Source organism: Hevea brasiliensis, chromosome 14 (assembly GCF_030052815.1).
Source record: "Hevea brasiliensis isolate MT/VB/25A 57/8 chromosome 14, ASM3005281v1, whole genome shotgun sequence".
NCBI classification, from domain to species: domain Eukaryota; kingdom Viridiplantae; phylum Streptophyta; class Magnoliopsida; order Malpighiales; family Euphorbiaceae; genus Hevea; species Hevea brasiliensis.
This window is the reverse complement of record NC_079506.1, coordinates 66,149,901-66,165,032: the sequence shown is the minus strand read 5'-3', so window position 1 is coordinate 66,165,032 and position 15,132 is coordinate 66,149,901. Positions and strand designations below refer to the sequence as shown.

Genomic DNA, 15,132 nt, shown 5'->3' with positions numbered 1-15,132 from the left:
GACTTAAAATCGAAATTGGAATGGCAATAATAAAACAGCAACAAAAACAAAGCCAATTTTGAAATAATTGCTTTCAGGATAAATAAAATAACTCAATACTTCATACATTGCAAGGAGCTAGATTAGAGGTGACCACTGCGCCGATTCTTGATTTGAACTACAAAATCTTGATTTTTTTTTTAATTTTGATTTGATTTCCATTTTGAAAAATTCCATGATTTATTTTTTTTTATTTTATTTAAAAAATATAATTATAAATAGAATTAAATGGGCTAAATTAGTTCAATTAAAAATTAGTTTTGATTTCAAATTAAATTTATTAAGTAGATTTTGCTTAAAAATAAGTTTAATAAATACAAATGAAGATAAATTTTGACAAAAAAAAAGTTTGTAAAATATTCACATTTTACTTTTGAATACATGAATTTATTTTACTTTATTAAAAATAATTAAGTTAATTTCAATAAACAAAAAATTTTTTTTATAAAATTTAATATAAGAAATATTATATTTAATAAATATATTTGATATAATAAATCAAAAAATTAAAATATAAATTTTAAAATAATGGACTATCTTATTAATCAAATAAACTTTAATGACAAATTCTAATTATTATTAATTTTTCTGAATTCAATTTAAACCTTTGAATATAATCATGATAAATGTTAAAAGTTTAATTTTTTTATACAAAATTAAAAAAGAATGAATGTTATCGTGAATTCGTATAAAGGTTTGGTATTCTTCATCCAATTAACCTTTTAATTATCTTTTCATCCATACTTTAGAAATTATAAAAATTATTTATATCCTTTTTTTTCCTTCTTTATTGCTTCCTTCAGTTTACAACTTTCCAAACTGTCAGGTTAACACTGAAGGTGAAGGGAGAAAATTACTTTTCAAGTAAAATATATAATTTCAAATACGGTTAAAAAATTATATTTTATTAAATTAGTATTATTGTGATTAAAATATATTAAATTTAATTATAAATTATTTTTTAACACTCTCTTATTAATATATTTAAAAAAAATTAAAATATTTTTATCAACAACAACAGTAATATCAAATACTTCATAATCATGACTTTGTTTAGATCCTGCTAATAATAAAATCTGTTCAAATATATAGGAATAAAATAAAAATTAACCCTTATTAATTCTAAGATAAATATATTGGTGGATGAATTAATTAAATATACTTATAAATATATGAATTTTTTTAATAACTTTAATAATTTTTATTTTTATTTTTTATTTTTTATATATCATAAATAATTTACAACCAGCATGATAACTGTATTATTAAATATTCAATAGTGTGATAAATTTGTTACAAATTATAAGTTTTGAATTCAAATTGATAAAATTTTTATAATTCTTCATTATTTTGACATTATTAATATTTTTTACATTTAAGTTTTCATGAAAAAGAAAATTTATAAAAAAATGAAAAATAACAACAATCTTTTTTTTTTAGATTTAAAGAATATATATTTTTAATGTTTCTCTTCAGACGTTAGGTTTAGTTTACAAATGGAAATCATTTTAAAAAATTGAATTTGAATTAATATATTTTAATTTAATAAGATTAAAATCCTCTTTAAAATTATAAAATCACCCATTTTAGTTTTAATTGAAATTAAAATAATAAAAAAATCTGAATTTAAATTATTTTCCTGATGGAATTCAGCCAAAAACCAAACGGTCGGGTAATGGGCCCCAACAAACTCAGCCCAGTTGAAATGAGAGTGCAGTAGATGAATCACTAGTACTACTTTTGCGCTGCGTATCTCCAAATTTTCAGATGAATTGTAGACACCAAGGAAGTATCATCACTTTCCCTGCTCGCTTCTTCCTCATCATTCCTTGCAGGTTTTGGCGTTGTAGTGTTAGTTTCAAGAATCGAGTAGCAATGGAAGGCCATGACCTCTCCAATGTTTCAGTGGTGGATAATGTTCTCTCGCTCCAAAACAAAATTGCTGCAATTCGCAGGGCTGGTCCTTCCAAGCTACAGGTTTCAGTCTTCATATTTTCCATGGACTTTTAGACACTTTTTTCTCTATTAGTGATCTGGGTTTTATTTTTTTATGTCAGGTAATTGCAGATTTTGATGGAACACTAACCAAGTACATGGTGAATGGCCGCCGCGGCCAAAGTATGTTTCTGAAAATTTTTACTTTCTTATAATAATGGTTTTTGATTTGATTTGATTTTGAAATTTTGATTATTGTGATTTTTTTTTTTCGTTTCTAATGGCTTGCATTAGGCAGTCATAGCCTTTTGAGGCAGGGAAATCCTGAGTTTGATGCTAAGAGGAAGGCATTGTACGAATACTATCATCCTTTAGAATTTTCCCCAACTATTCCAATCCAGGAGAAAACGAAGCTCATGGAAGAATGGTATACCACTAATGGCTTTTTGGTGAAGGGGCTATTGTTGCTTTTAAGCATCTTAATTGATACACATCATATAGTAATTAACTATCTTGCATGCTATCGGAATGTTACAATTTTGATGCTTTGGTAAACTGCGTGCAGGTGGGGGAAAACTCATAATCTTCTTATTGAGGGAGGCCTTACATATGATGCAATTGGGGAATCTGTTGCTGATTCTGCTATTACTTTTAGGGAGGGTGTCGTTGAACTATTTGAGTTTCTGGAGGTAAACCCCTTCTTTTAACTATAACTTACGTGTTGTGGAAAAATCTGATAAGCAATTTTTATTTTTGTTTTCCAAACAGTTAGTGGTTGCAACGTATAAAATCACTTTTTGTTTTATTAGGACATCTGTTGGCAAGTTTGGTCCGTGACTTTATTTAGTAATTACGTTATAGTTCTGTTCTAAGTTATGCGTATGTGCGCGCGAGCCCGTCTGTATGTTAAATCCACAGAAACAATGGCTTCAACTATAAACCATCTTGAGCTCTTATGAAGGTTCACAAACATATCATATTCTCTCTTTAGGTTTCTCTCATCTAGATATACCATATTAAATGAGGGAAAAAAAATGCTTTCCAAGGTACATGATCTATGCACTCCCCCTCCACTCCACATCTTACCATTTCCTTCCAAGCCTGTCAACAGCTCATTCATTACTTGAAGAATTATTCAGCTATTACCAAAAGAAAATGAACTTACCCACTAATAATTTTAAAGTAATTGGCCACAGTCATCACATCACTCTTCCTTTTAAAAGTAAAGCACCTGTTTAATGGTATATCATAAGTCAAAATTTCTTCTTCACGTAGAATCCCAACATTTCACCTCTTTCAATTGAACACTAAAGAATGTGAAGAAGAACATCCATAATCTGAGGTCCCAATCCAGAATGGCACATTAAGCCTCAAAAGGATACTGTTTCTCTACTATTAATGGGTTCCAAACACGGGGTTATTCACGTCAACTGCATCTCTTACCATTTGCCTTTATGAGTTTGCAGGAAAGGGACATTCCTGTTCTTATATTTTCAGCAGGGCTTGCAGATATCATAGAGGAGGTAAGTTTAAGAGATATACTTTCCAAAAGTTCAGCAATAGTTTTTTTCTTTGTTGATTTTTGGGTCTGATGTGCATTGGTGTCTATACTTTTTGCTGTGCCAGGTCTTGAGGCAGAAAGTTCACAGATGTTTTAGAAATGTCAAGATTGTCTCTAATCGTATGATATTTGATGATGATGGTCGACTCATTTCATTTAAAGGTATCATTTTTAACCCAATTCTGCCTCACATGATCGGTGTTTAACTTATGTTCCTGGTATGGTGTTTCTGCACTTGGTGGGTGTGACTTTAATTGATGAATGATGATTGCCACCTAACTGAAGGACTGATGCACCAATTCCATGACCAATTCATCAATAGGTGCATAATTTAGCAATTTTGAAAATTATCATAACCTAATGTTATGGAAAGTCAATTACTATATTATTTCTCTGTATATTCTGTATTCTATATTCCTATTTAGGATTTCTTATTTAGGATTTCTTCCTAATTAGTAGAACACAATTATAAGAATCAATTGTATATATATACCCATGTACAGATTAATTGAAATCAAGGAGAATCATCTCTTTCTACATGGTATCAGAGTAGGTCATCTATCTAGGGTGACTATTTGTTCTCACCACCCAGCTCAGGAGAGACCTTGGCCGCCAACCGGTCGTCCCCTCTTATCCGGTCGCCGGAATCCAAGCGCGTGAGGCTCACACCCCCAACTCAGGTTCTCGCCGTTTCTTCACTCGCCGGCACGTGGAGGCGCATCCGCCGGCCGTTTCAACTCCGATCAGCATCACCGGCGTCGCCTCAACCCCCTCATTCCATCACTGTGTGCTGTTGCCTGATCCAGTACACCATTAAAGGACTTCTGAGGTTTGGCCCTCAGATCCTATTTTGGTATTTGCTTGATTTGTGATTTTGGATTATTTTGCGGCTGTAAGCACTTTGGATTAGCGTTTCGGTTAATTTTCTGTCTCAACAAATAGCAGACAATAAGAATGTTATTTCTGATGTGATTCCAGTGATGAATAAGATCACGGAACACAAACTTAATGGTTCGAATTACTGGGAGTGGAGTAAGATTGTTAGGGTCTATTTGCGTAGCATCAATAAGGATGATCACCTTACTAAAGGCCCACCTACTGATGATACACGGCAAACTTGGCTAAGAGAGGATGCTCGGCTATTTTGTAGCTTCGGAACTCGATTCACAGTGAAATAATTAGTTTAATTGATCACTGTAAATTTGTTAAGGAATTGATGGATTACTTAGATTTTCTGTATTCTGGTAAAAGGAATATCTCCTGTATTTATTATGTTTGTAAGGTATTCTATAGTGCTAAGAAAGATGATAAGTCTCTCACAGCTTATTCTATGGATTTTAAACGGGTATATGAGGAACTTAATGTATTGTTGCCTTTTAGTTCTGATGTGAAAGTTCAGCAAGCCTAATTGACTGTTGTGAGTTTTCTTGCAAGCTTCTTTCAAAATATGAGACTGCTAAATCTCAGATTCTCTCCAGTTCTGAGATTTTCTCTTTGCATGAAATGTTCACACAAGTCCTTCGTACAGAGAGTATTCAATCTTCACAGCCTGCCAGTAGTGCTCTTATTAGCCGTAATCCAAATGGATAACAAGGTAATAGAAGAGGAAGTAGAGGAGGAATTACAGGCAACAGAGATAAGCAGCGTAATGGGGAGGCTAGTTCTAATCAGGACTCAAGAGCAGTCATTTGTTATTATTGCCATGAGCCGAGCCATACAAAATATAATTGTCCGCAACTTCAGAGGAAAAATCAGCGATCACAGATGACAAATATGGCAGCATAGGATTCTACAGTATCTTTCTCTGAGAAAACTGTTTTGGTATCTGCAGAGAATTTTGCACAGTTTTTCCAGTATCAGGCATCTCTAAACCCTACTAGTTCCCCTGTCACTGCGATCGCTGAGTCAGGTAAATCTACTACATGCCTTGTGTCTTCCTCATCCAAATGGGTTATTGATTCTGGTGCGACAGATCACATGACAGGTAATTCTAGTCTTCTATCTGCTCTTCAGTCTGATCTTACTTCCTCTACTGTTACTTTAGCTGATGGTTCTACTTCTTATATCATGAGTTTTGGAACTGCGAACTTGACTTCGTCAATTTCTTTGTCATCTGTTTTGTGTCTACCAAAATTCTCTTTTAATCTACTTTCTGTTAGTAAACTTACTCGTATCTTAAGTTGTTCTGTTTTCTTTTTTCCTGACCAGTGTTTGTTTCAGGATCTTACGACGAATCAGATTATTAGTAGAGGACGTGAGTCAGGTGGTCTCTATATTCTGGAAAATCATGTACTGCAGTCGCTTGTTTGCTCCAGTATCTTAACACCTCTTGAAGCTCATTGTAGATTGGGCCATCATTCTTTGTCTACCATGAAGAAGTTGTGTCCTCAGTTTCAGTGTTTATCAGTACCAGAATGTGTGTCGTGTTAGTTTGCAAAACATCATTGTTTTCTTCTGTGTTTAGAGTCAATAAACGGGCTTCATCCCCTTTTGAGTTAGTTCATTCTAATGTTTGGGATTTTTGTTCTGTTACTTTTAAAACTGAATTTCGTTATTTTATTACTTTTGTTGATGATTACTCTCGTTTTACCTGGTTATATTTAATGAACAATCGTTCTGAGTTGTTTTCTATCTTTTGTGCTTTTTATAATGAAATCAAAATTCAATTTAATATTTTTGTGCGCATATTAAGAAGTGACAATGCCAAAGAATATTTTTCAGCACAATTTCAGTCTTATACGACACAAAATGGTATTCTTCATCAGTCTTCCTGTGTTGGTACCCCATCCCAAAATAGTGTGGCCTAAAGAAAAAATCAGCATCTTCTTGAGGTAACTCTTGCTCTTCTTTTTCATATGAAAGTTCCTAAACACTTTTGGGCGGATGCATTTTCTACGGCATATTTTTTTATCAATCGTATGCCGTCTTCTGTCCTTAATAAGGATATTTCTTATACTGTTTTGTTTCCTACAAAATCTTTGTTCCCTATTGAACCCTGTATTTTTTGTTGTACCTGTTTTGTGCGTGATGTTCATCCACAGGTTACTAAATTGGATCCAAAGTCTCTCAAATGTGTCTTCCTTGGGTACTCCAGGCTCCAAAAAGGGTACCGCTGTTTCTCTCTTACTCTTAATCGTTATCTTGTTTTTGCAGATGTCATATTTTTTGAATCCACTCCATTCTTTTCTCAATCATATATGTATGAGAGTTAGGGGGAGGAGGATGATCTCTTAATATATACTGTCCAACCAATGTCTAGTCCTCTCCCACAGTCTGTTCTTTCTGTCTCCAGACCTACTCGATCTCCCATTGTTCATGTTTATTCTAGAAGATTGGAGATTTCTAACTCAGATCCTCCACCAGCTACTTCGTTGGGAGATCCTGTACCTCATACTGATCATGATTGTGACCTAGACTTACCAATTGCTCTTCATAAAGGTAAGCATTCATGCACTTACCCTATCTTTTCTTTTGTTTCTTATAATCAATTATTTTCTTGTTCTTGGTGTTTTGTTACTTCTTTAGATTCTGTTCCTATCCTTAATATTGTTGGTGAGGCACTGTCTCATCCTGGCTGGTGTGCTGCTATGAAAGAGGAAATAGAGGCTTTAGATGCTAACGTTACATGGGAACTGTTGCCTTTGCCCATTAGTAAGAAAGCTATTGGTTGCAAATGGGTATTTACAGTAAAGGTAAATCCTTATGGTTCTGTAGCTAGGTTAAAAGCACGACTTGTGGCAAAAGGATATGCTCAGACATATGAGGTTGATTACTCTGACACTTTTTCTCCTGTAATTAAACTTACTTTTGTTCGCTTGTTTATCTCTTTAGCAGCTACATATGATTGGCCCCTGCACCAATTGGATATCAAGAATGCTGTACTTCATGGTGATCTTTAGGAGGAAGTTTATATGGAGCAACCAATTGGGTTTGTTGCTTAGGGGGAGTTGGGTAAAGTTTGTAGGCTTCGAAAGTCTCTTTATGGCTTGAAACAAAGTCCTAGGGCCTGGTTTGGGAGATTCAGTGAAGCAGTATAGGAATTTGGTATGCAAAAGAGTAAGTGTAATCACTCAGTATTTTATAGGCAATCTGAGGCTGGTCTAATTCTCCTGGTAGTCTATGTGGATGACATTGTCATCACTAAGAGTGACTCTGCGGGTATTTCATCTCTTAAAACCTTCCTCCAAACTCAGTTTCAGATCAAAGACTTGGGATTATTAAAGTATTTCTTGGGTATTGAAGTTATGATAAGTAAGAAGGGTATTTTCTTGTTTCAAAGAAAATATGTCCTCGATCTATTGACAGAGACAGGAAAATTAGGTGCTAAGCCCTGCAGTGCACCAATGACTCCAAATTTACAACTGTTAGCAGGGGATAGTGAGTTGTTTGAAGATCCAGAGAGATACAAGTGATTGGTAGGAAAATTAAACTACCTTACAGTCACTCGTCCTGACATTGCTTATGTCGTTAGTGTGGTAAGTCAGTTTATGTCTTCTCCAACTGTTGCTCATTGGGAAGCCTTGGGACAAATCTTGTGTTATCTGAAGGGCGCTTCAAAAAGAGGTTTGTTATATGGTAATCATGGGCATTTGAATGTTGAATTTTTTTCAGATACCGATTGGGCTGGATCTAAGGTTGACAGGAGGTCAACTACTGGATATTGCATTTTTGTTGGAGGAAATTTGGTGTCTTGGAGAAGCAAGAAGCAGAATGTAGTTTCTCGATCTAGTGCTGAATCGGAATACAGAGTAATGGCACAATCAGTATGTGAGGTAATATGGATACTTCAATTACTAGATGAGACAGGTTTTAAGACCTTATGCCTGCGAAATTGTGGTATGATAATTAAGTTGCTCTCCATATTGATTCTAATCCGGTATTTCATGAGCGGATCAAACATATTGAGATTGATTGTCACTTTGTTCGTGAAAAGATTCAACAACAGATCATCTCAACAGGGTACATCAAAATTAGAGAGCATTTAGGAGATATTTTCACAAAACCTCTGAATAGAGCTAGGATTGACTACATTTGTAACAAGTTGGGCATAATTAACATCTATGCTCCAACTTGAGGGGGAGTGTTATGGAAAGTCAATCACTATATTATTTCTCTGTATATTCTGCATTTTGTATTCCTATTTACGATTTCTTATTTAGGATTTCTTCCTAATTAGTAGGACACAATTATAGGAATCAATTGTATATATATACCCATGTACAGATTAATTGAAATAAAGGAGAATCATCTCTTTCTACACCTAAAGTTTCATGCATCATACAATCACATTAAGCTATTAAAAAACACATTATTTAGTCTCACTAAATCATGTTTCTATTGCTAGATTGGCCTAATTGCTATTAGGAAATATTTTTCCTAAATTGTACCCCTTAGGCGCAAAATCAACAATTCCCATTAAATTCAGTTAGTGAAGTCTCTCAAGTGCTATTCCTCTAGCTTGTCCACACAAGTACTTGATCAAAGCTCTTTGATCAGTCAAGAAACTCTTCTTTGTTCTTCAAATGGGGCAGCTATGAAGAAGGGAGGAAGAATATATTTTTTCAAGATGTTTCTTATTGGAAGTAAGGAAAAACAATTTCTCAAGGTTTGGTTCAAGAGTAACAACACTTTACACTCTTGAATTTGGTTGCAATGATGAAGATGAAACTTGGGAGAGAGAGGGGAAGGATGGCCGGCTCACATGGGGAGAAGAAGACTTAATTAAATTTCTTCTTATCCCTTAGTTAAATATCCCAATTTCTCATTTAATACAAGTTAACGAATTGTGACTTTCAATTGATTAATAAAAAATCTTATCTTAATTTCATTGGTCCATTTGTCAACACTTATTATTAGTCAAGAAATTAAGATTTAATTAATCATGATTAATTATGCCAATCAATTAATTAATTAGTCATTAATTAATTAATCTTTCTCCAACTTTGATTAAGTCAAAGTGTCAAAGTTTGACTAAGTCAAAATAGTCGACATTTGACCAAGTCAAATTAGTCAAAATTCATCTTCTTCCTTTAGTTAATTTTCAAGTTTATATTTAAACTATTTAAATATTAACTTGTATACTTCTTTAAATAAATTTAGTTTCAAGTCATGGTAGAGACTTTGCAATCTTATTGTAAATCAAATTTGTTAATTTAATTAATCAATTAAACTCTTTAATCAAGCAATTAAATTAATTTTGCTTTGATCAAATGTTTTTATGTATGTAACTTAGTAGACTCATTACTAATTAGTAATGAAAATAATATTAACTCCTTAATATAATTGGAATCGTTCCAAACTCAAAATGAAATACTGATTTTATTTAAGTTCTCATAAGTCATAGTTGACATTTAGCATTATGTGTTATGACTACCCAATTAATTATAAAATATTTCTCTAATTCATGAACCTTAATCATATATGCCATGCACTATAATCTCTCCATTACAAAATCTCAATTTTAGCTGGAATTATAGTGTATGTCAAACTTTAATTGCATTGAATTATATGTTATCTTTTAATTCCAATTTTTTATTAATTAAACTTTCTTATCAAAAATCGTTTTTTGGTTAAATCTATATGTCATGGTTAGGAATTTGAATCATCAAGAACAGTTAAATGAACATATGATTTTATTTTTATTTACTTAGGGTAACGGATTATATCTCGACTAATACCTATATTCATATATAACTAGTCAGAACCAACACATGCCCACATACTCATGCCTAGTACAAGTATAAAAGCAGTATCAAACTCAAATCACTTATATACAAGATAACTGTATTATCTCAGGTCAAGGGATTATATGCACTAGTATGATCTTTATGATATTACATTGACAAGAGTAAACTGTATGTGGATGTCACAAGTGTTACTGGTTTGTCTTACTTATCATATAAGTGCCCACTATCATAGACGAAGTTAGCTTTGGGCCAAAGGGGGCACTAGGCCCCTTAGAATTTTGAAAAATTTTGAGGGTATATTAGTAATTTCACTCCCTAACCCTAAAATTTTTTTAATACAACTGCATCACTCATTCCCACAGCTCTGTTGACAAAAGAGAACTCATTTTTTCTGCAATTGTTCTCCTTCGCCTCATCTCACCCCTTTCTTCTTTATGCTCTATAATTTATTATAATTTAATTGTAATAATTTATTAATATTTTCTAAGCAATCTTCTTGTCAATTTATATTTGTTTATGTATATTATTTTTATAAATTACATATTTTAATTTGGACTCCCTCAGTTGAATTTATGGCTCTGTCACTGCCTACCATATTTGTTTTATGGCATGAGACTCATCATTTCATCCCGTTAGTATTCCATACTAATCTATGAAAACAAACACAAATGACAATCTATTTGGATAAGTCATGTCCAATAAAGTATTATTGATTGTGAACCAAATTTATACTATTTATGCTAGAATGTTCTGCCACTCATATTCTTAACAATTTAAACATAGAACATCTAATAAAATATTAATGGACTTTTTTAATTAAATACAAATAATTTATATTAATAGAAAAGAATATTTGCCATTACTGTGAAATAAATATTTACAAGATACAAATAAATAATATGCTTTAGGGCATACTACTAATACCAACTTGCAAGGAAATGGTAGATTTTTTTGACTAAGAAATCTGACATTTAATTTGCAACATTTAGTTGAGTTGAAATGATTTTTCTCAATTCCTTGATGAAAAAGTGATGCAGTAAGGAAAACTAAGAATACGTATGGTATCATTATTGGTTTTATGTTTTTGGTTTTGTGAAAACCAAAAACTTTTTTTAGATTTTTATTATTTGTTATTTGAAAACTGTTTTTTTTTTTTTTTAACTTGTATACTTACATATATGAATTATTTTTTAAGAAATAATAAATATAAATTATTGATTAATACTTTTAATGTACATATCCCTTAATTATAATTGTTACTGATAAATAAATCAGTCTAAATAAAAATTTAAGTCAGTGTTAATTGAATAGAGATTAAATAAATTCAAACGTCATCAACTCTTAATACTTCAAGTAATGGGCTTTCACAATGCTATCAAATGTATTTTTTTATTTTTTTAATTAGCATAAAAAACAGAAATAAAAAAAAATGAAAAGGCCAAAAAAAATCTTCTTTCACTGTTGTACTTATAGGTTATATAAAGAGCTGGTATAAAATATAATAACCTTCCATTATCTTTTTTTTTTCTTTTATCCAATACAACAGTGGAAAGCATGATTTGCAGTTTTCAACTTGACAGTTTTTGTTTTTAAAAGAATTTCTAAATAACTGATGAAAAAGTAAACGAAATAGATATTGCCGTACATGTTTCAGTTTTTATTCTTAAAAAAAAATGAAAAACCGTCATCCAAAACATTTCCAAACGCACCCTAAGTTTAGGAATTATTTTGATTTAATTTTTCATCTTAAAATTAAGAATTTTAGGTTTCTATTGTTTAGGAAATTTAATTAGCGATTAGTATTTTAATTATTTTGGTATTCTATTGTTTATAATTCTTAGTGTTGGTTTTGTGAATTCTTATTTTGGGATTACTAATCCTAGTATTAGTAGGACTAGTTGTTATACTATAAATACCCATATCATCTAGGTACTTTAATAAAGCTTTTTATTATTGATATTGACAATTGAGATTTAAATAAAATTTGAGAGCTTTGTTATTTTTCCTTTGTTTCTATTGGTTCTACATCAGAAAGTGTTCTGAACAGATGGATATCATGATATATAGTTCAGATTTCATCCGTTACAAGTTTGTTTTATACCTCTTCTTTTATTATTTTTTTGACCATCCCCTTTTGATCATAGAAAAACAAGGGAATTATGTTCTTGTCATTCTCATTTGCATAAGAGTAATTTTTGTTGGAATGTTCTTTCTCTCATTTTTGACATTTTGAAAATATTAATATAAAATTCATTTGTGGTAATACTATGTGTTCTATGTTAGGATTGTTTTGACTATGGGTTTTGAACCTATTTTTTTGACAGGGAAGTTGATTCATAGTCTAAATAAAAATGAACATGCTCTTGATATGGCTGCTCCTGTTCATGAACATCTTGGTGATGTTGATGGGGTAATTGATGACAATGCCTCAGTGAAGAAAAGAACCAATGTACTGCTTCTTGGTGATCACCTGGGCGACTTGGGAATGTCTGATGGGTTGGAGTACGAGACTCGAATTTCTGTGGGGTTCCTGTAAGTCTGTAACATTGCTTAATCTTCATACTTAATAATCACATATTTTGCATCCCCTGGCCTTAACATTTTCTTGGAAGACCAGCATTTACTTTTCTGGCATTCAAAATATAAGGCGGTTAAACAAGGTTGGTTAAGTGTTGAAAACTCCCAAAGTTCCTTCTTGTATGGAAGAGAAGAAATAAGGAAGGTTAGTAATGGCTGGGGATGATGCTAACTTTGGAAAATATAGGCAGTCTGGTTATAAGAAGAGTCAAGTCTGTGATTGCTCGGAGCTCTGCTGGGCATTTGAGGACTGCATTGCTGTTGGAAGTTGTAAGAGATAAGCAATTGACTTCCTATAATGCCTTGCAACCCTCAACTCCTATAATATACAATAATTATTTGAGGTTAGGTTCCCCTCCCCCTTCTTTTTTGATTCTGCAGAAGTAGCAGATCTTGATCCCTTAACGGATGCCATGGACATTTCTGTCAATGTATACTTATATGTAGTCAATGATCTGAAGATAACTGGTAATGGAAGATTTTTATTGCTTTGGTGTACTTGGACCGCAAAATACTTTGGAAATGGGGAAAGCACTTGAAATGTATATAGTTAAGATCATTTCTTGAAATTGTCAAATTTTCCATGCAAAGCACTCAAAAACTTTATACCAAAAGGAGGGTGAGAAAAAGGTAATGAATGTTTATATCTAGGCTGAGATGGCAAAAGATTATATCCTGTTGAGTGCAGGAAAAGCATGAGGTTGAAGATAGTTATTGCGTCATGCCTTTTGCCTCTCTTTAATTTTTTTGGATTGTTACATATCAAACTAGGGACTCCTTTTTGAAGGTCTTGATTTTTAATTATATTATTGATGAATTTGCTGGTTGACAATGAAAGAGAATTCTAAACTATGACCTTTAATAATGATATTATTCAAGGGATGGGCATAGAGTGGGAATGAATCTTGTCAAGATTGTAGAGCAAATGTACAAGTCCCAATGTCCCATCAAGAAAGAAAGAAATCTTGTCCCAGTATCCCATGCACAAGTCCCACTGTATCTTTGTAAATCTTGCAGTAAAAAGGCATTTGACATCAATGGACAATGGGTATTAAGATGTGCTGAAGCAGTTGTATTTGTCATATAGGGTTACCATGAACAGCAAGTGATGGTTGTTGCATAAGTAGTTTGTGAGATGTACCGAGGCTAGATTCTGGAATGATTTTTGAATATCAAACTGTAGTAGGTATTCATTTTGCAGTTAATGACAACATTCATACTTTGTAGTGTTTAGTGTAATTTTGTCTTATTTTCTAGCTTGAAATTATATAGTTTGTGGAGCCCAGCCCTGATTGACCTTTGTTAGTATGACTTCGATGGTTTAGGGATAGAGATTATTCCATAATATGATAATTAATGATTTTTTTTAATATATTGTTGATATTTTAATTAATGAATTACCACGTGCTCTGTTTCAGGAATGACAACATTGAGAACAATCTTGCTAGCTACCGCAAAGCCTTTGATGTTGTTTATCTGGTGAGAGTCATAAGCTAGACTAGAAAAAATATGATATTTCATTTCTTGCAAAGTTAATTAATCCATCTATATGTCAATTTTGATCATGACGAAATCCTCTAATGAGGTAAAGTTTGCATGAGAGCATAGTTTTGGTAGAGATAAGTGGTGGTGAGTTTGACATATTTTAGGTGAAAACTTAATCCTTATTTATGATAATACTACTGATTTCAAGATAAATTGTTTCAAACAGAATGATGCGCCAGTGTGGGGTGTAGTCAAGCTTGCTTCTGAGCTGTGTTCAACTGTATCTGCTTGAGTTCCTTGTCAATAAATGGTAAAAATTTTCAGCAAGTCTCCAGCTTTGGTCAAGTAAAATCATGAGCTGCACAGATAACCTGATCTTTCTCCTGGAAGTGCATGCATTCCACAGAATTCACAGCAAATAATTCTCATATCTTAAGGTCGAGCAATGGCAGTGGATTGTGCTCATTGTTTTATTGAAATATCCAAGATAATGTATATGTAGTCCTTTTTTTTTTTTTTTTTTGTCAATAGATAATATATATGTAGTTCATTTAAGCCTGCAGAAATTAGATTATGGTATATGGTAATGTATGTTATAGACCTATTTATTAAAGGTGGAATTTATTCATTCATGTGTTTTGACCAAATTTGTATTCTCCATAGTTTTTGGGTGTTGTGATGGAAAAAGTAGTGCGGCTTGAGCAGGCAAGTAAGGATTTTCACTGCTTATATGGGTATAATTTGACTACCGTACAAGGGAAACTTCCCTTATTCATTATTATTATTGGAAATTGAACCCGTTCAACAGCTGGCCTGGACCGAAAAGCCTTGCCGAATCCAAGCCCAGCT

At 32.4% G+C, this 15,132-nt stretch overlaps 1 protein-coding gene and 1 long non-coding RNA gene across 2 annotated transcripts; both read left to right on the top strand.

Annotated features, from left to right (window-relative positions):
• The first annotated feature begins 1,768 nt into the window (after positions 1-1,768).
• Positions 1,769-14,896, top strand: LOC110646165 (uncharacterized). Its single transcript, XM_021799520.2, has 9 exons — positions 1,769-2,016; positions 2,097-2,157; positions 2,269-2,401; positions 2,540-2,663; positions 3,441-3,497; positions 3,601-3,697; positions 12,546-12,753; positions 14,217-14,277; positions 14,510-14,896. Exons 1-9 carry the CDS (start codon positions 1,807-1,809, stop codon positions 14,573-14,575), a joined length of 1,017 nt encoding a protein of 338 aa, XP_021655212.2. The 5' UTR covers positions 1,769-1,806; the 3' UTR covers positions 14,576-14,896.
• Positions 4,372-6,899, top strand: LOC131173376 (uncharacterized). Its single transcript, XR_009143685.1, has 3 exons — positions 4,372-6,366; positions 6,577-6,641; positions 6,828-6,899. It is a non-coding gene; the product is annotated as an uncharacterized LOC131173376 (long non-coding RNA).
• Positions 14,897-15,132: the final 236 nt, after the last annotated feature.